Genomic DNA, 19,811 nt, shown 5'->3' with positions numbered 1-19,811 from the left:
AGGATAAAATCGCTGTTTTTTTTAAGTAAACTCACTCTAAAAAGAGAAACGCACAGACGCGCATACACGCAACTTTCATCTCTCTCTCTCTCTCTCTCTCTCTCTCTCTCTCTCTCTCTCGAATTGGCAATATTTGAGAAGAGGGTTTAGCGATTTATAATTATTGGGGGGACTAGCCCCCCTCAATGTCTACGTTGGTTATCGCCCTGATCAGACATGAAAATATGTTGTGGCACTATCGTGCAGTCTATAATGATATGACGTTAGTTATCAAATATTAGCGATTTTTTGCAAACATTTCTTTGAGTAACATGACCGTAAATATGAACTCACGATTGAATGTAACATAAAACAAATGATTACTTTTCGTTAAAATCTTTATTAATGCCAAAAAATGCTTACATTTATTTGTCTTTTTGTTCGCTCGAGCAGCCATGTTGCCCCTGAAGCCAGTTTACACTGAGATAATTCATACCCCTTTGTTTGAAGTGTGGTCCTGAAAAATCTTCGTTTGAAGGGCTGTCTGGCCCTTCCCCTACCCCTACCCCTCCAACCAAAAGAGAATCAAGACACCCCTACCCCTTCACGTGAACGTGCGAAACGGAGTGGTAAAAGAAAGGGGAAGGGCTAAGGGGTAGAATTGGGATTGGGCCTTAGCCAGTTTGCACTGAGTACCAAAACAACTGCTTTCAATGTTTTTTGTTTTTTTTCAGTTGGAACTGGAACCATGGCCGAATTAAAGGGATAGTTCACCCAAAAATGGGTATTCTGTCATTAATTGCTCAACCTCATGTCGTTTCACACCTGTAAGACCTTCTTTCTTCTTCCGAACACAAATGATGATCTTTTTCATGAAATCTGAGAGCTTTCTGTCCCTCCATAGGCAGTAACGCAACTTACACATTCAAAGCCCAGAACGGTAGAAAAGACATCATTAAAGTAATCCATGTAACTCCAGTGGTTTAAGCTAAATTTTATCAAGCGATGCGAGTACTGTTTGCACAAAAAGATATAATTTACAACTTTATGAAAATATTGATCTGTATTGTGTGTTCATGAGAGCATCACAACCCATTTGTGTTGTGTTCATGCGATAAAAGACTCGCGCGTCAACACAACGCACATGAGTGAGTGTTCAATAGAGTACCACGACGCATGTGTTTGGATAATATTTTCATAAATAAAGTGTTAAATTATGTTGTTTTTTTTGCACAAACAAAGCACTCACATCGTTTCATAAAATTGGATTGCATGGTTTACTTGATGTCTTTCCTACCGTTCTGGACCTTGAATGAGTAAGTTGCATGGCTGACTGTAAAGGGACAGAAAACTCTCAGATTTCATCAAAAATATCTTCATTTATGTTCCGAAGATGAACAAAGGTCTTACAGGAGTGGAACGACACGAGGGTGAGTAATTAACAACAGAATTTTTATTTTTGAGTGAGCTAACCCTTTAAGACTCCACCTATGGATCCAACAGGACGTCATGTGATTCACTTGCATCTAGCCAAAAACTGGAGAAGGGTCTGGCTGCAGCCTTAATCGTGTGTGTTGCCAATGGAGACAAGACGCTGTGGTGGTGATTTCATGATTATTTATTTTATTTATTTATTCACCACCTGGCTACTGTTGTAAAATGTTGAGAGATTCAAACAAAAAGAATAAATAAATAGAACAAAATAAAAAAAATAAAGACTGCAAGTGACGTCGCTAGCGGAAGTGCAAGTGTCTGAGAATGCACGTCTGAGAGTGCGAGCGCAAGGCTGCAGCCAGACCCTTTTGAAAAACTGTGATAGGCTATAGTTGGCAGTACTATTAACACAGGTGAAGAAAAATATTGTATTTTCTGAGAATATAATGACCTACTTAAGTATTTCAAAATTCTCAACGTATTTAAATACAAATTATGTTTGATTTTGTTTTGATTTTTTTTCTTGTCCAGCAAAATACAAATTACAACATACACAAAAGTAATTAAATATGTAATTGAAATACATTTAAATAAAATACTGCCCAAGTGCCCATCTGAACTGGAGTATGAAAAGTCTTGTTTTTAACCCCACTGTATGTAATATTTTGAAAGACCTTGTAAAACCAATCACAACACTAATGGGTAGGCCTATAGCCTTTTAAAATGCTTTCGGGCTGCTATTTTTAGCCTGCAACACATTAAAAATATTTTTATACTGCATTTGAAAGATGACACTACATGCATTCTATGAAAGTTGATCTGATATCATTGGTACAATAATATATAGACCTAGTATATAGAAAATTAGTCAATTATAGTATTATAAAATTATAAATTATCATTAAATTATAATATATAGTAAATGAGTAAACACTACTACACTATTCCATACTACTGGTATGCGTGTGAGCATATATATATATATATATATATATATATATTTATTACAATAATGAGAGAATATTTTAAAGCAGTTCTCAATAGCATTATTTTCCTGATGATAACACACACACATATATATACATATATACACATTACATACATATACATACATATACATACACATATATATGTGTGTGTGTGTGTGTGTGTGTGTGTGTGTTATCATCAGGAAAATAATACTATTGAGAACTGCTTTAAAATATTCTCTCATTATTTGGACACAAAGGACAGAGATTTGATGACTCCAGTAAGCTTACAGATAATCAGGACAAACAAAATGTTAAAAGACTTGTTAAACAAGTCAGTCCACGAGATGATTCACTCAGAACTGAACAACACAGGACATACTTTTTGCACCTTATTTTCTGAAAGCCAATTATACATAACTGTGTGAAATCGTTTGTATCCGTTTAAATGTTGTATGACCACACAGTGCTCTTAATAAAGTTCTAGAAGACGACAGTATTAAACCACAGAATCAACCCATACCAAACGTTCACCAAGAGCAAACAACAAAATAAAAGCAGCAAATATTCCCATTGCTAATGATCACCCTCGCAAATATTTCAGTCAAAACATGAAGATAATATAACTGATTTAATATGTAATTCTACGGTCATAATAAATGATAAGTGAATTATGTTGTAATTTATTGCAGCTGTCCTCCTGTTAACCAGGCCTACTCATCAAGTTAATCTATGGCTTATTTTAACGTAATCGCTTGCCACCTTCAGTGCTTTACTTTCAATTAACACAACTCAAAACAATAAAGAGTCGAAATAAAGACAAAGCGTATGGGATCATTTGACTTGAGGCAGTTAAAAGATGATCTGCTAACCGGCTATTGCAAACTGTTAACCAGCGTTATAACATCTAAAAAGCGAGCGAACATCTCTGCTTCAGTTTTAATTAGCAATCATGTCAACCCAAATAATCGATAGCAATATAACTAACACTACTATATCCTGTATTAAAATGAATGTATTTTATTGACATTGTTATATATCTGCGCCAGTGTGTAATTAGCATATGTTTAGCTTGGTCAGCTTAAGCTGTCTTCATGAAGTGGAAAACTCAGCTTGCTTATTTTCGTATTATATTTTCCTAACTTGGCTTATTTCTGTATTACACAGTACAAGTTCAGTAACTCTTTAGTATCAAACGTTTATATTTTTTATTGTATTAAACGTTTTGTAACATTTCCCCTTGATGTCACCAACAACAATAAATAATAAGCCAAGCTAAAACAGTAGCAGCTCTGCTAGAATTATTTCTCTGCTTACCTTCTTCTGAAACCAAATCTCCGCTGATTTCGTTCCGACAGTTTTATTTTTGTTACAAAAAGTGGCTATATTGTTGAATTTAAGACAAAAATCCTTCAAATCTCTATGTGTGGTTTTAAAAACAATTAAGAGATGAAAGCGGAGGTCGATAAGGGTTTGCAGGTAGACTGTTAGCATTTGTAAGCTAACTCGAGAATGGAGCAAAAAAATTCCAGTATTGATCTGGCTTTGTCAACGATATATGCCTATTGTGAACACAGTAATATGATGGTAAATACTGTGTTTTAAAAAAATCGTCTCTATATTGTTCAACCAGAGTTTCAATACTATTTCACCATAGTTAGTAGGTCCTCGAATTCGAAAAGCAATTGGGGAAGGCCATTTTGTTGACAAACAGCTGCAAAACGCTTGTAGCCAATGGGGAGAGAAAGTTGATGGCATGCCCATATATGGATGTTTAGGCTCCCCCTCTATCTCTATACCCACAAAGAGGAAAAGTATTCTACCTCATCATAATGACCAGCAGCAACATCTTTCACTTTTACTACATTTCACATAAAAGTCAAGTCTGAGCAGAAAAGATAATTGTAGAGTCTGTTTAGGTACTTTTTGTACTGTATACTGACTCTGAGCACAACATGACAAGGACACACTGTGATTTCAGATGTTGCACCCAAGTATCTAATCTTTATCTAATATTTACAGTAGGATTATGATGTCTAGTGATTCACAGACCGGGAAAAGAGATTTAAAGATGCACATGGAAATTACAGCACAATTTCTGTTACACATTTCTACTGATGATGAATAAACTGATGTGTGATATTGTGAGGAAAAATTCAGAAATAACTGAACAATGGAATCGTAATGGAAATCTTGAAAATAAAAGATAATTCAGAAGAAATGCATATGTAAACTATGAAAGTATGAAAAAGTCATATGCACTACCGTCATTTTATTTATGGAATCATTTTTAATAATATTATTGCAGTTATATAAAATTCATTATTATTATTTGAAAGAAAAAAAAACTCTTTTAACAGTGAATATTTAGTTATTTAAATTATTAATTTGTCTAATTAATTGTGCTTGTATGTAACCTAAATGGGTAGGCCCAAATCATATTCCAAAATATTCAATTGAGTATATGTATGATCAGTGTATGGGTATATGTACAGTTCTTTGTTTAGCTACATTATGAGGACTGCATTAAAACTGAACAGTGCAGAGGTAGTGGGTGTTTTTATGTTTAGTAACAGATTTGAAGTAGAAACTGTTCCTTACGGTTTCCTAATTGTCCTAATGTGTTGCCATATCACAGGCAAAACAAGCATGCCTGGACATGATGATTATGCAAGAGCAGAGTAATATTGGAGCTACTAAACATCTCTTTAGGACTGAGATTGGTAAAATGATAACAAGATAACACATTCAGCAATCATATAATATGCCTCTAATGTAGGCTATAGTGAGAGAGGGCTGTTTAGACACAGAAGGCAAAGTAATGGAAATGTTGACAAATACAGCCCAGTTAAGAAGTGTAGTAGAATAAACCATTTTGTAAGCTTTCATTTAAGGTTATGTGAACTGTAAATAATTGATAAATAGTGCAAGGGATGCAAATAAGTGAGAGTGCATTCCAGACAATTTAATATATGGAAAACAAATGCAGTTTGTGCAAACTTACAGATGCTGTCATTAAGATTTAATCCACAGTGGAACGTCACATATTTTGTACTTGTTAATTAGTCTTTTATTACACACAACTACAAATACTACAGAACAAACCCCACTTATTATTATAATTTCTTTTCTGTTGTTTTGGGAAACAGTAATAGATGAAGAGTGACCTGTGAAGAGGGAAAGTAAAATCATGGCCTTTATCAACCTTGAACAAAGCTTCATTTTGCCTGAATTTTTAAAGGGTTTCCTAAATATTTGACAGGATCACAAACATAATAATAAGTAGGCTAGTTATATTCCTTCTGGCAAGATAGCCCACGTTCATTAGAAGTATAATATAGCCTATGGATGGATAGATTTGAATGGTGAACATTTATAATCACTGATTTATTCTAAACTTAAACTTATTCTAAACTTAAATGGAACGTTAAATGTTGTTTGTGCAAACTTACAGATGCTGTCATTAAGATTTAATCCACAGTGGAACATCACATATTTTGTACTTGTTAATTAGTCTTTTATTACACACAACTACAAATACTACAGAACAAACCCCACTTATTATTATAATTTCTTTTCTTTTTTGGGAAACAGTAATAGATGAAGAGTGACCTGTGAAGAGGGAAAGTAAAATCATGGCCTTTATCAACCTTGAACAAAGCTTCATTTTGCCTGAATTTTTAAAGGGTTTCCTAAATATTTGACAGGATCACAAACATAATAATAAGTAGGCTAGTTATATTCCTTCTGTCAAGATAGCCCACATGTTCATTAGAAGTATAATATAGCCTATGGATGGATAGATTTGAATGGTGAACATTTATAATCACTGATTTATTATAAAACTTAAACTTATTCTAAACTTAAATGGAACGTTAAATGTTTAAATTAATGTTTTTTTCCCTGATAACTTAGCTCTGAGCTTCACTCAAAAGAAATGAGCGTCATTTGTAACTGCACTTCACACACTGGCCAGTAGACGGCGTTATCTTCCATCTGTTCATTGGCTACTGAGCCATATTGGGTACGCCCCGTATAAAATCCTATTGGCCCAGAAAAAAATGCATGAACGCGTTTGCTTTCCGCTCGTGATTGGTTGACAGCAGACACAGCTCTTAAAACCAACCCCTTTTAGATATTTGCACATTTGGTTGGCTATGTCGGTTATCAATTAGCGGATGCTTTCCGTCTCCGGTAGTGGTTGCAAAACAGACAGAGGTGTGTGGAGTGGAAAGGACACTTCGCATAGACGCTGAGAAGAATCTAATCTCTCAACACGAGTAAGTATTATTACTGTAACTACACTGCTGTGCTCATTTAATAAGACAAGTTGAAAACAACACTACAGTACACTGGGGTAAAAATGCATACATGTGCTATTATTACTGTAACTACACTGCTGTGCTCATTTAAGAAGACAAGTTGAAAACAACACTACAGTACACTGGGGTAAAAATGCATACATGTGTTGATGCCATCTTAACTTGCACATGTTTACAATAATGTACATGTCACGATTGGATACATTTTAATACTGTACTATTAAATAGCATTATTAATGCCCTTGTCAATAAATTGGGACTTGGGATAAAAAATGCATGTCCATCACAATGACAAGCAAAGAGAAATTATAATTTTTAATATTATATAATTACTCTAGTCCAGGGTTATTATCGTTAATTAATGCCAGATTTTCACTGCAAAGGTGGCACAGATGCGCTTCTGAAGTGGCATTTAGGTGTTTTTACACAGACTGTGTAATGCTGCTCTGAGGTGGCATAAATGCATTTACACAACAAGTACAACTGTATACTTTGATACTAGGGTCTGCGGTGGGTCCGAGCAAGCATAATGTAGTCTGGCTTTTATAAAGCATTGCACCTTTACACTGAATTTCGAGCAGGCACAGAGCAGCCTTAACTCGGCTGTGTAAAGACAGCTTAAAAGTATTACAAACATTAAAAAAAAAATAGAAATACAACCATAGGAAAATTAAGGCATCTTTACACAGCTGAGTCAAGGCTGCTCTGTGGCTGCCATAATGCCGCCATTAAAAGCCAGACTAATTTAAGCCTTCTCTGACCCACCTCAGCCCCTAGTATCAAAGCTTACAGTTGTATTTGTAAACAGTTTGTGTAAAGACACCTAAATGCTACTTCAAAAGTGCTTCTGTGCCATCTTTGCAGTGTAAATTTGGTATTGGAAATGCTGATTGAAATAGGTTTAAGTTGAAGCACTAAAATCTATCTATATATAAGCTATTTCAAAATATAAATAAAAAATATATAATAGTATATACATAATACTAAAATAACACTGCTTGAGATGCCTGCTCTGAATTTCAGTAATGAAATTAAGTTTGAAGGTTTAGGGCACTGACATCTGTCCCTGTTATTTTCAGTGTTGTTGTCAGAAGTACTCCAGGTGTTGAGGGGTGCCGGCAAGGTGGGTGCTGCCTTTGCCACCATTCAGGGTGAACAGCTTAGACTGATGGCCTGCAACTCGACCTTTGGTGCAGGGGTCAAAGCTGCACAGGAGGCGGTTGAGGGCGTAATGGGAGCAGGCGTGGTAAGTGAACACTTAGAGAGATATGAGAGATATGCATGAACACAAGAAGATAAATTATATGAATATTATGTATTATTTTAAATGAAAATTTTTTTAGGCGCCCAAGACTGAGGATTTCCCTGACATTGAGAAGTGGGAGGAGATGGACCCGGATGAAGCAGCAAAGTGGACAGTCGGCTCCTTGAGATGCCTGCTCTGAATTTCAGTAATGAAATTAAGTTTGAAGGTTTAGGGCACTGACATCTGTCCCTGTTATTTTCAGTGTTGTTGTCAGAAGTACTCCAGGTGTTGAGGGGTGCCGGCAAGGTGGGTGCTGCCTTTGCCACCATTCAGGGTGAACAGCTTAGACTGATGGCCTGCAACTCGACCTTTGGTGCAGGGGTCAAAGCTGCACAGGAGGCGGTTGAGGGCGTAATGGGAGCAGGCGTGGTAAGTGAACACTTAGAGAGATATGAGAGATATGCATGAACACAAGAAGAGAAATTATATGAATATTATGTATTATTTTAAATGAAAATTTTTTTAGACGCCCAAGACTGAGGATTTCCCTGACATTGAGAAGTGGGAGGAGATGGACCCGGATGAAGCAGCAAAGTGGGCAGTCGGCTCTGAAATGCCACCAGACATTTCCAGCAGAGATGGAAGGGAGGAAGTGTCAGAGATACCTGTTGGTGCACCTACTGGCACGGTCAAAGGAACCGGCTGGCCTGGTCAAAACACTCGATTTCTGCATGTATCAGTGTCTCATCATCATATTAGGTTTGTCCATGATTCTGTGGTGGCCAGGTTAAGCCCTGAAGACATTAAAAAGGCAAGGGAAGCAAAACAGAATATTGCCAGGCCTGTAAGACAAAAGGTGAGGACAAATGGGATGATTTTTTTTTTTGTGTGGCAAAAATCAGTCATGCATAAATAATCAAATAATTGTAATATTTGAAGATACACTCATAACATTGCATTTCAATGTACATGGACATTAATTGGCTTATGTTTCTGAAATTTTAACTCCAGAAATATGTTGGAAATGTATTATTGTTAACAAAACTATACTATTTAACTGTTAAACTATGTTTGTTTATTGAAATAAAATAAATATTAGATGCAAAATAAAAATGAGAAATGTTGCCTTGACAACTAATTGAAATAAGTTTTTCCAAAAGTAAGCAATTACTAATTGAAAATAAATAAAAACGAAAAATTGAAACTTAATAAAAACTTAATCAAAAATACATTCAACCTAAATAGTAATATAAGAAAAACAAATTACAAAAGCACATTTACTAAACAGATTTATTAAAAATGAGACATTAATTAATAACTATATAAGTATATGAATAATACTAAAATAATACTTTTCCTCTGATGGCATTTTGGAATGTATTTGTCTTTTAATCCGAAGTATATTGTTTAGTCTGTAAAAGTATCTATTTACAGTTTTCTTTTCCTGCATGCGCTGCTTATTTATGAAATAAATGTTGTTTAAATAAATACTTTTAGACTTTAATAAGCAGTATGGTTTTGATACTTTGCAGCTTTGTGAGCGAGCCAGAGAACGGAAGGTACCAGCTACACGGATTAGTCGACTAGCTAATTTTGGAGGTCAGTGATTTCTCAGTTTTATATTAATTGTCATTTGCACTGCAGACTGTTTGTAATATACTATATATGTATATAATATAATATGAAGCTTATGTGACCGCACCTTAATAATCCATTAATTGTCCTAACCATAACAATGCTGCTGCTTCATTTTGTAGGATTAGCTGTTGGCCTTGGCATTGGTGCCATTGCTGAGGTGGCGAAACAGTCTTTTGGAGGAAAACGCTCAGGCAATATGTGCTAACTTGCTTGAATGTGGCTTGACACCCCTTGTCATATTTTTAAAATTGTTATTGGGTAGGGTGACCATACGTGCCATTTTCCCAGGACGCGTCCTGGGAAAATGGCACGTATGGTCACCCTATTATTGGGGTTATTGGGCAAATTAGTCAAATTTCTGGTGTCTTTCTCTTTCAGATATGGGGTCTCTTTTAGACTCTCCCTTCCTGTCAGAGGCCAATGCAGAGAGAATAGTGAACACACTGTGTAAAGTTAGAGGAGCGGCCCTCAAGATTGGACAGATGCTAAGCATTCAGGGTACACAGTTTGATTTTATTTTGAATACTTTGGCGCCAAGTGCCTCCATTTGTTCATTTCAATGATGACGCTAAATATTCCCTTTTCAAGAGATCCAGCTTGAAGTTAAGAGCTTGAAATCCTTTCTGATGTTTTCTGTCTTTTGATGCTCAACACAAAATATTTAGAGCTTTTCAAATGCACAAATGGAGTTAGATGCTTTATTTTGTGATGAGTAGGAAAATATTCTCATTTGATTTATCTAATTTTTGTATGCCCTCATTAGATAATACCTTCATTAACCCACAACTGCAGAAAATATTTGAGAGGGTTCGACAGAGTGCAGACTTCATGCCAGCCTGGCAAATGCATGTAAGTTACGTTTACTGTGTTTTTCTTTGATCTTGTAGAACATTAACCTAACTATTAAAAATTGCCTTGATATCTTGCTGGAAATTTCCTTTTTTACTAACAAGCAGTTTCAATATTCATCAAAAAATTCTGTTAAGACTAGTGTTATTTTTAACAGTAATGCATTACAATTTTGAGTTACTCCATAAAAAAGTAACTAATTGTTACTTTTATGGAAAGTGATGCATTACGTTACTTTTGCCTTACTTTTTGTCACCTGAGATGGGCTTGCTTTTTTTTTAAATTACAAAAAAAAAACAAAAGTTACATTTTTGCCAACTGTAAAGGCCCCTTCGCACCAAAAGTGAAATTAATAAGCCTCAGGCTGAAGAAAGTGCGTCTGCACCTCACTCCCAATCAAACACAGTGACAGGAGGTGTGTGAGTGAATAAATGGGAAAATAAAGTAACTTAACTTAACTTTGAAAATGTAACTCGGATATCGCATTGTAAATTGAATAGTAATGCGTTGCTTTAATAGTTACTTGAAAAAAGTAGTCTGATTACGTAACTGACGTTACTTGTAATGCGTTACCTCCAACACCAGCCTAAAAAAAAGAAATGTTCATAGCTGTATTATTATAGTATTATAGTATTAGTTATATATTATTTTAGTATTTATTGATATTTTGAATTAGTTTTCATTTTTATTTGTTTGTTTTAGTCATTGATATACAGTATGCTTGTCATTTATATATATATATACACACTTTTTCACACCACTGTATATATATATATATATATATATATATATATTATTTCATATTTCTATTTAGGTTTATTTTTTTTATTAATTAATTTTAGTACTTCATCTTAGCTCAGTTAATTACAAAGATATTTTTTAGTTTTAATTTTTTTAATGCTTTTTTAAAATGAACAAAACTTTTTTTTAGTAGGCTAGTTTTAGTTGTAGTTAAGGCAAGGCAAGTTTATTTATATAGCACATTTCATACACAATGGTAATTCAAAGTGCTTTACATAAAAGAAAAGAAAATAATAATAAAAAATAATAATCACAACAATAAAACAAGGAATTTAAAAACTTTGAAAATGATTTAAAAAATGATTTAAGAGGTTTAAAATGAATTTAACAATAACAACAGTTTTTTATAGATTTTTTTAGGCTTTTTTGCCTTCCAGCCACAAGGGAGTGTCAGTGCGCTTTAAGCAGCTGATTTATTGAGCTACTGAGTAACCGCGACAGTGATAACAATTGTTAGTGGTGCTTCAAGCCCCCTAATAGTTCTTTCCGACTGACATTTATCAGATGTTGTTAAATTCCCTTTGTGATATCTCACCACACTGTCTGTGTTGAAACCGCATGTGTAGAAAGTGCTTGAGGAGGATTTAGGGTCTGGATGGAAGGAGAAACTCTCATCATTTGAGGAAAAACCCTTTGCTGCTGCCTCCATTGGTCAAGTGCATCATGGAGTTTTGCCTGATGGGAGGGAAATTGCTATGAAGATACAGGTATTAGACTGAAATTTTCATCATCTGTTTTCAGTAATCTGAGGTTTTGCAGCATATGTTGATGTTATATGTGTAACGATTCATCATTCATTCATTTTGTTTTTAATTGTCTCTCATATAGTACCCTGGTGTCGCTGAGAGCATTCGTAGTGACATCAACAATCTCATGTCTGTTCTGAAGATGAGTGTTGTGCTGCCTGATGGTGAGCACTGGCAAAGGCTTTCATTTCACATCGAGTTCAAAAAGCACACATTTCAGAAGGATCCATATTGAGTCACATTGTGTGGGATGTCAGTAGCTGGTGATTTATTTTACCAGGTCTATTTGCTGACAGTAGTCTTGAGGTACTTCAGAGGGAGCTGGCATGGGAGTGTGACTACAAGAGAGAGGCGGAGTGTGCAAAGCGATTCAGGTATTCTCAGTAATAATACATGTTTGGATTGTGTTTAAATGAACCACAATTAAATTCATTTGTAACTACACTAATGTTTAGAAGTATGGGGTCACTAATGTTGTTTTAAAACAAAGTATGTTCACCAAGACATTTATTCGATGTATATATATTCAAAAAGAGCTGTTTTCTATTTGAATTATTTTTTTTTTTTTAAATGTACTTTATTATTGTGATGGCAAAGCTGAATTTTCAGCATTATTAATTCAGTCTTCAGTGTCACATGATCCTTCAGAAATCATTCTAATATGCTGCTTTTCTGCTCAAGATACATTTTGTATTATCAGTGTTGAAAACAGTTGTGCTGTTTTTTTCAGGATTCTTTGATGAATTGAAAGTTCAAAAAGAGCAGCATATATTTATATAACATACTGTATAACAGCAAATAGGAATCTTTTGTAACATTATAAATGTCTTTACCATCATTTTTAAACAATTCTAAGTGTTCTTGCTGAATAAAAGCATTCATTTCTTTTAAAAATATTGTAGTAACCCCAAACTTTTCAACAGTAGTATAAATGCCAGTAAAAGGCTCATATCTCATAGATCTGTACTGCTCTGTTTAAAAATATATGACAAAAATCTTTACACATTGATTAATTATCTTGACTCTCACAGGAATTTGCTTAAAGATGATCCAGTATTTGTTGTCCCTGAGGTTTTTGATGAGTTGTCGGGTCGTCGTGTGATCACCATGGAACTAGTTCATGGAGTTCCACTGGACCGCTGTGTTGATTTGAATCAAGAGACTAGAAATGAGGTGGGTTAGATTGTTAAACAAACATATTAAAAGCTTTTTTGATTGGCTTAATATTATATATATACACTGACTTTTTAAATCAAGCATAGAATATTTGCATACATCTTTATTGGTCATTTGTTGGTTATTTGTGTAAATAACCTACAGTAATATTTCTTCTGGTTTGGAGATATTTGGATATCTTGTGTTATTTTATTGTGAAAATGAATTGGAGAAGTAATTCTCATACCTTTATTCTGTAGATCTGTTTCAACACCCTGCAGTTGTGTTTGAGAGAGCTGTTTGAGTTCCGCTTCATGCAGACAGACCCCAACTGGTCCAACTTCTTCTATAATAGTGAACAGAACAAGGTGAGCAACTACTAAGACGAGCATGATGGACTATGATGTCTATCATCTATATATCTGTAGATTTGATCTTCTATAGTTTCATTTGAACATTTTCAGTTCCAAAATAACAGACCATTGTGTAATTATTAGATTTAGCAATGTGTGTGGGTGACGCTAGTGTAAAATTATGCAGCAGTGCTGTTTACTCATCTCCCTCACACACAAAAAACAACACATTCTGTATTTCTCAAAAATATTCATTTGTGTGCATGTTCTTACAGTCCACTCAGTTCCAATCAGCTCTGAAGGTCTTGATGACTTTTTAGAAATCACATCAAGATCACATGAAATAGATACTATTATTCGAAAGTTTTTTTTAATACTTTCATTCAGCACGTTTGCATTAAATTGATCAAAAGTGACATTAAAGACAATTCTAATGTTACAAATATTATTTTTTCATATAAATGCTGTGCTTTTGAACTTTCTATTCATCAAAGAATCCTAAAAAAAAACTATTGCGGTTTCCACAAAAATATTAAGCACCAAAACTGTTTTCAACATTAATGTGAAATGTTTGAAATGTAGAACTGTTTCTTGAGCAGCAAATCAGCATATAAGAATGAATTTTGAAGGATCCTGTAACACTAAAGACTGGAGTAATGACTGCTGAAAATTATTATATATTTTACAGTATTGCAGTGTATTGTATTTTCTTTTTCTTTCAAAAAAGTAGTTTATGTTGCCACATTTCTTTCAGCCAGTGTGTACTGTGATTGGTTAGCTGGGCCAGTGTGTGTTGTGATTGGTTAGCTGGGCCAGTGTGTGCTGTGATTGGTTAGCTGGGCCAGAATGTGCTGTGATTGGTTAGCTGGGCCAGTGTGTGTTGTGATGCAGCACTCGGCGCCTGCTCGGGAAATGTCATGCCCTTACCATAGCCGCCTGCAAGCTTCAGTGTAAATATTGCATCAAAATCAAATCAATTTGAGCGCGATTTAAACCCGGATGATTGTAACCACCCTAAGTTCGTCTGCCTTGGGAAAGCTAGCGTGTCTCTGACATAGTGATAACACTCATTACCAGGTCTCGTCCCATTCGTCGATATTTGTGATCCAGGAATCCAGGAAAATATGCGTTGTAGTCCAAACGAGTCATTCGTTGTAGTTTTTGAAAAGTGATTTCAGTTAAATAAAATAACTCCTTTTGAAGTGGACTTTGAGCTTTGTAACTTTGCAGATTTTATGCTCAAACAGCAACATTACAGACTAACTAAAGTTGAAAAAGTGAAAAAGCATAATAGGACCCCTTTAAATGGCATGTCTGTCTGTTATCTGGGTGCTGTTCGGCTTTTTCACTTTTCCCCACTGAAATTTTGATCATTTGTTCTTCATTATAACAGATATTTCTGTTGGACTTTGGAGCCTGCCGAGATTACCCAGAGTCGTTCACAGATGATTACATAGAGGTACAGATTTTTACTCAACACTTTAGTTGGTGATGTGATCAAAGGTTTTTTTTCTGTAAGGTGGCATTTATTAACGGGAATCTCTTTTATTATTATAATTAGCATAGATGCATAAAATATCCAGGTAATTGTAGATATAAATTTGTTAATTATTAAAACATTTGAATAGAACTGGCAATATAAGATGTTGCAGAATATGTTAGTAAATGTTAAAGAGAACATCTTTCTTCCATTTTATGTACCTTGCTTTAAGCGTGTGCAATATTATTTTGTTCAAATTATTGTCATTCAAGGTGGTTCATGCAGCGTCAGTTGGAGACAGGGCTACTGTTCTGGAGAAATCTAAAGTTCTAAAGTTCCTTACTGGTTTTGAAGCCAAGGTTTGTGGCTTTATATGTTTTATAATATTCATCCCCAATAGTATTCCTGTTGTGCATATTTTCTATCCATTTCTCTTATATTCCTTTGTTATTTCCCCCTAGAATCAATGCTATTACTTTCTTTACCACTCTACTGTTTCTAGAGTGTTCACTTTAACAAAGCAGTCTTACTCTCTTAAGGCCTTCGAGGATGCACATGTAGAGGCAGTTATGATCCTCGGTGAAGCATTTGCTTCTACTGAAGCGTTTGACTTTGGCACTCAGAGTACCACACAGCGCATCCAGAGCCTGATCCCAGTCATGCTTCAACACCGTCTCACTCCTCCTCCAGAAGAGTCTTACTCTCTGCACCGCAAAATGGCTGGCTCATTCCTCATCTGTTCCAAGCTGAAGGCCCGCATTCCCTGCCGAAATATGTTCCTTGATGTTTACAATGCCTACCATCATAAGCGACAGGACAGATGCACCCAGGTTTAGACTTCACAGGAAGACGCGTAGAGTTTGGATGGTGTAAAGTACCAAGGGAAAGTGCACTACAACCGAGGGCGATGTTTTCTTGTATGTATCATGAAAGTGAATGTATTGTGTGTTTTATATTTGGCAATCACTCATGAACTTGGAGATGTTAGATGTTAAGCCTCTGACAGACACATGTTTATTTATAAATGTGGAGAGTTCAGATGTTCCATAATATAACTCTATGTATGTCCAACATTTGTTTTTACTTTTTTTTTTTTTTTTTTTTGAAAAGAACAGCAACAACAAAATACTCTCATTTGTTGGTTTATCAAACAAGCAGCTCTGAGTGTAAAGGTGCAGAATTTGTTCAGAAGTCACTGTTATGATCATTGCCAAGCTTTTAAAATGAATATTAAACAATGAACAAATTTCCTCCAGTGGAGTGAAATACATGTTTGTGGTGAATGAAAGGAATCTAACTATAATTTTAGATAGGATAATTTGATTTAACATAATTTTGCTATTTATTTCATGTTAGAAAAGTCATTGTAAGTCTGTGTGTGTCACTTCTCATCATTAAAAGTATGCGACAACTGTTTTAATATTTTACTGACTATGGTACATAAAAACGACAATCATCTCAAATTTTAAATATGAGGTCTCCCCAGATATTCTGCTTGCTTCATTCATTCATTCATTCAGCAAAAAGTATCATGGTACTATGGAAGCACCATAGTATTATTTGATGCTTTTGTTAATAAATTTGGTAATTATCTATAAATTTATTTTTAATTGCTCACAGTATAAAACCCAGAGCTTCTTTGCTGATATATTTCAAAATAAAAAACAAATTTGAATATAAACACAATCGAAATAAATTTAAATATATATTTGTTTTAATATGTATATATATATTATTTAGAGCTCAGTGCATATGTGCAGTTTATATTTTTAAACAAATAATTATTTGCGAAATTGTTTTGTTGTAAGACAGCACTCGCTCAGTTCAAAAATGAAAAACAAAAAACTATTTTTGACAATACAGAAACGTAAACGTTCAGAGAAAGTGTGTGTTGGCCTCTAGATGACGGTATTTTATGCCTTCCGTCTGTATACATTGTATCCCATTCATACTCTTGAACATCAGCGGGAAGAGAAAATTTGCATAAACGCCCGTATGCGCCAATGGGTTCGTCGAGTGGGCGGGGCTAGCGGATGGAGCCGCGGGAGGAGCGCAGTCTATGCGCCAGTGACTGCTGCTCAGTGAGTAACGAACGCAGAGATTATCCAAAATCCGTCCATTCTTTCAGTTCGAAATTTACGACCATCCGAAGCGCTTCCGTCCACGTGCGTCTGATCACATTCATTGTAGTATCCTTCTATTCGGTAAGTCCCAATGGCAATCTGTGCTTTCATTTAACATGCATTATTTATAGTTTTAGGTTATCATGAAATACAGCTGAGGTGTTTGGAGATTGCACGTCTATAGATATCTAGTTTCATCAGGTCCATATCTCTGATAAAACATGCAGATATTTGTCCAGTAACAATAATAATGGAGTTATTCCCTTAGAGTTATGGGAATATGATGGGGAGAAAAATTAATTAACCACTAACGTCCATCAAGACGTGCTTTTCTGGATATACTAGAATGTCAGTGTGATTGAGTCCAGATGTTTCTAAACACACAGCATCATAAAACGCCACCTATAAGAAAGATGCTTATGTAAAAATAACATAATCTAGTGTACAATTATGTAAGAGAGTGATATTATGTCTTTATTAGAAACGCTTTACATATAGCCTCTCTCATCAATAATTAGATGACTGTTATTGATCCATAATGGTTAGGCCTTACACTCTGAGGAGTTGTAAGAGCCCTAACTGAAATATGGTTTGAGTACAGGACTGCATTGTACAGATGCTTCAATATCATCAACATTATAATGAATATAGAGTGATTAGAAATATTCTTACTTAAATTGATTGTTAAAATTATGGTTTTACAATCCCATTATGGATAGAATTTGCATTTTGTAAACTTGGTTTTAGATCAAGAAAGTGTTTGAAAGCATGTCTTCTTTGGAACACAGAATCAAAGTCCATAAAATGAAAGTCAATGGGGTCCAAAACCACACTGGACTCCACTGACTTTTATTATATGAAAAAAAGAGACCTTCACAGGAAAGAAAGCCATATACAGTATGATGGTGAAATTTCCTTTTCTTGAATTAACTATATCTTTAAATCTTTGAAGTCTAGTGTGTTTTGCCCACATTAAACTACTAAGAATGATACATCAGTCTCTTCATCATAACATTTTTGTTTCTATCTATTTTATTGCTACAGACATTTTCTATCATTTCTACTCAATTCTATCTGTTCAGCTTGATTCTTTTCATAAGTAATTAAAATCGAAGTGGTTGAAAGGCTCCAGGTTGATTTGATTTTACTTCAAATTTAAGGTAACATTTAAACTTACACATATTTTCATTTACACGTATATTCACCCAGCAACCAATAAAAAGTTTTTTTGAGACTTCATATCATCTTACCTTTTTTGTACATTCTTATTGCATTGCTCATTCTAACAAGTATGCGTTCTTTTCAAAATCTTCAACACTAGTTCAACTCTAGTACACAATCTCTAGTTCATAAGTATGATTAAAATATGAGGATTGTTATGTTGCTTCAGTCCTGGCGTCCAATGTAGTGGACATGAAAAAAAACAATGAGTTGGTACAAATCTAGACTCATTTCTATATTGGAGAAGAGCAAATATCAAGTGGATTGGAAAAAATTCAGGTCTGAAAGGGTAAAAGACATTTTGTTCAAGAATATTAATCTTTCTATTTTTTTTTTCATTCCCCAAGGGTCCAGTCTTTTTGGGCTGATTTGAAAGTAATTCACATGAAAAACTGTAAGCACCTCTGTAAGCAACTTTTCTGAGCAGCACTATTTAATCACTTGTCACACTGACTGTTTGTATTGGACATCCATAACAGCTGAATGGGGTTTTTTAACTGTCCTGAGTGGGTTCCATCTGTTCTGCTTGTCTGTGGTAAGTGTGCGCCCCATTGTTATACATATGGATGAACAAGAGGACACAGCAGCTGAAACTACAATAGCGTAGGGGCAAAGGGCAATCAGACGGCTGCCAGCTAATCTGTGGCACTGGAGAAGGATGTATTTTCCTTTGTAATAATAAGGGTGTGACTTCTAAACAATGGACTACAATTCTACGCTATATAGAGATTGGGTGCTTGAAAAAGCCATTTCCGTTTTTTTTGCTGCGCTATTCTTCAGTTGCAATGGGTGAATTGTGTAGAGGGATTTGTGTCTTTGCGATTTGGTTTATTTACTGCCATGTCTTATATTTGACAAAGGATTGTGGCCTATCTCATTACCAGGCTTTCATAATGTAAAACATTGAAATGATTAGTTCTTGGTCCATTTATTTTTATTTATTTGTACTGGCTCCACCACAAAAAGTTTGTATTTTTCATTGGATTTTATGGTTTTCTTTACAAAAAGAATATTGATTTATTAGGTTTTAATTTGCAATAAGTTATGTAGCTATACGAATATGGAAATCATTCTGTATTATGGTATATATTAAAATACCATGGTATTCATTTGCCAGGAAAAAAAAAGACTTAACAGGCATAACTTAGGAAAAAATGACTCTCCGAGTTTCCTCTACATTTGGGTGGAAAATTCTGGAGTCATTCAAAGTAATCACATCAAAGTGTGCATGGCATTCAGCTGTGAAAATCAGGGTAGTTTAGCTCAATTTCTAAGGTTGGCTTTTACACGCCATGCACACGTTTGAACGCTTGCTTGTAGACCTTCCATTTTCCACTGCATTAAGAATATCATAACACATCCACTAGTACATGACTTTACATTATGTATGACCACACTTTACAGTCCACACATTACAGTGAGATCTCAAGTGACAGAGTGAAACAGCTCTTTCTCTTCCTAGTGCTCATAATGGGTAATTTAGTGATGCTTGGCAA

The 19,811-nt window shown here is 34.9% G+C and overlaps 3 protein-coding genes across 3 annotated transcripts in view; 2 read left to right on the top strand and 1 right to left on the bottom strand.

Annotated features, from left to right (window-relative positions):
• The window catches only part of LOC107749660 (F-box only protein 46-like), a 13,991-nt gene extending 9,891 nt beyond the window's left edge, over positions 1 to 4,100 (bottom strand). The window contains exon 1 of the mRNA XM_016564821.1: positions 3,699 to 4,100. The gene's annotated coding sequence lies outside the window, so the exon portion shown is untranslated. The remainder of the gene's footprint in view (positions 1 to 3,698) is intronic.
• Positions 4,101 to 6,546: 2,446 nt separating this feature from the next.
• Positions 6,547 to 8,148, top strand: LOC107749659 (aarF domain-containing protein kinase 4-like). Its single transcript, XM_016564820.1, has 3 exons — positions 6,547 to 6,661; positions 7,783 to 7,949; positions 8,047 to 8,148. Coding segments are annotated over exons 1-3 (270 nt in total). The 5' UTR covers positions 6,547 to 6,660.
• A 69-nt stretch (positions 8,149 to 8,217) lies between these two features.
• Positions 8,218 to 16,075, top strand: coq8b (coenzyme Q8B). The gene is made up of 14 exons (XM_016564814.1): positions 8,218 to 8,378; positions 8,476 to 8,805; positions 9,482 to 9,548; positions 9,707 to 9,778; positions 9,966 to 10,085; positions 10,351 to 10,436; positions 11,804 to 11,944; positions 12,066 to 12,147; positions 12,264 to 12,357; positions 13,015 to 13,156; positions 13,399 to 13,506; positions 14,885 to 14,950; positions 15,244 to 15,330; positions 15,511 to 16,075. Exons 1-14 carry the CDS (start codon positions 8,301 to 8,303, stop codon positions 15,805 to 15,807), a joined length of 1,770 nt encoding a protein of 589 aa, XP_016420300.1. The 5' UTR covers positions 8,218 to 8,300; the 3' UTR covers positions 15,808 to 16,075.
• The last annotated feature ends 3,736 nt before the right edge of the window (positions 16,076 to 19,811 follow it).

The sequence above is a fragment of the Sinocyclocheilus rhinocerous genome, unplaced genomic scaffold (assembly GCF_001515625.1).
Source record: "Sinocyclocheilus rhinocerous isolate Xijiao unplaced genomic scaffold, SAMN03320098_v1.1 scaffold1101, whole genome shotgun sequence".
Taxonomy (NCBI): Eukaryota; Metazoa; Chordata; class Actinopteri; order Cypriniformes; family Cyprinidae; genus Sinocyclocheilus; species Sinocyclocheilus rhinocerous.
The sequence above is the reverse complement of the archived record's forward strand: the minus strand, read 5'-3'. Positions and strand labels throughout refer to the sequence as shown.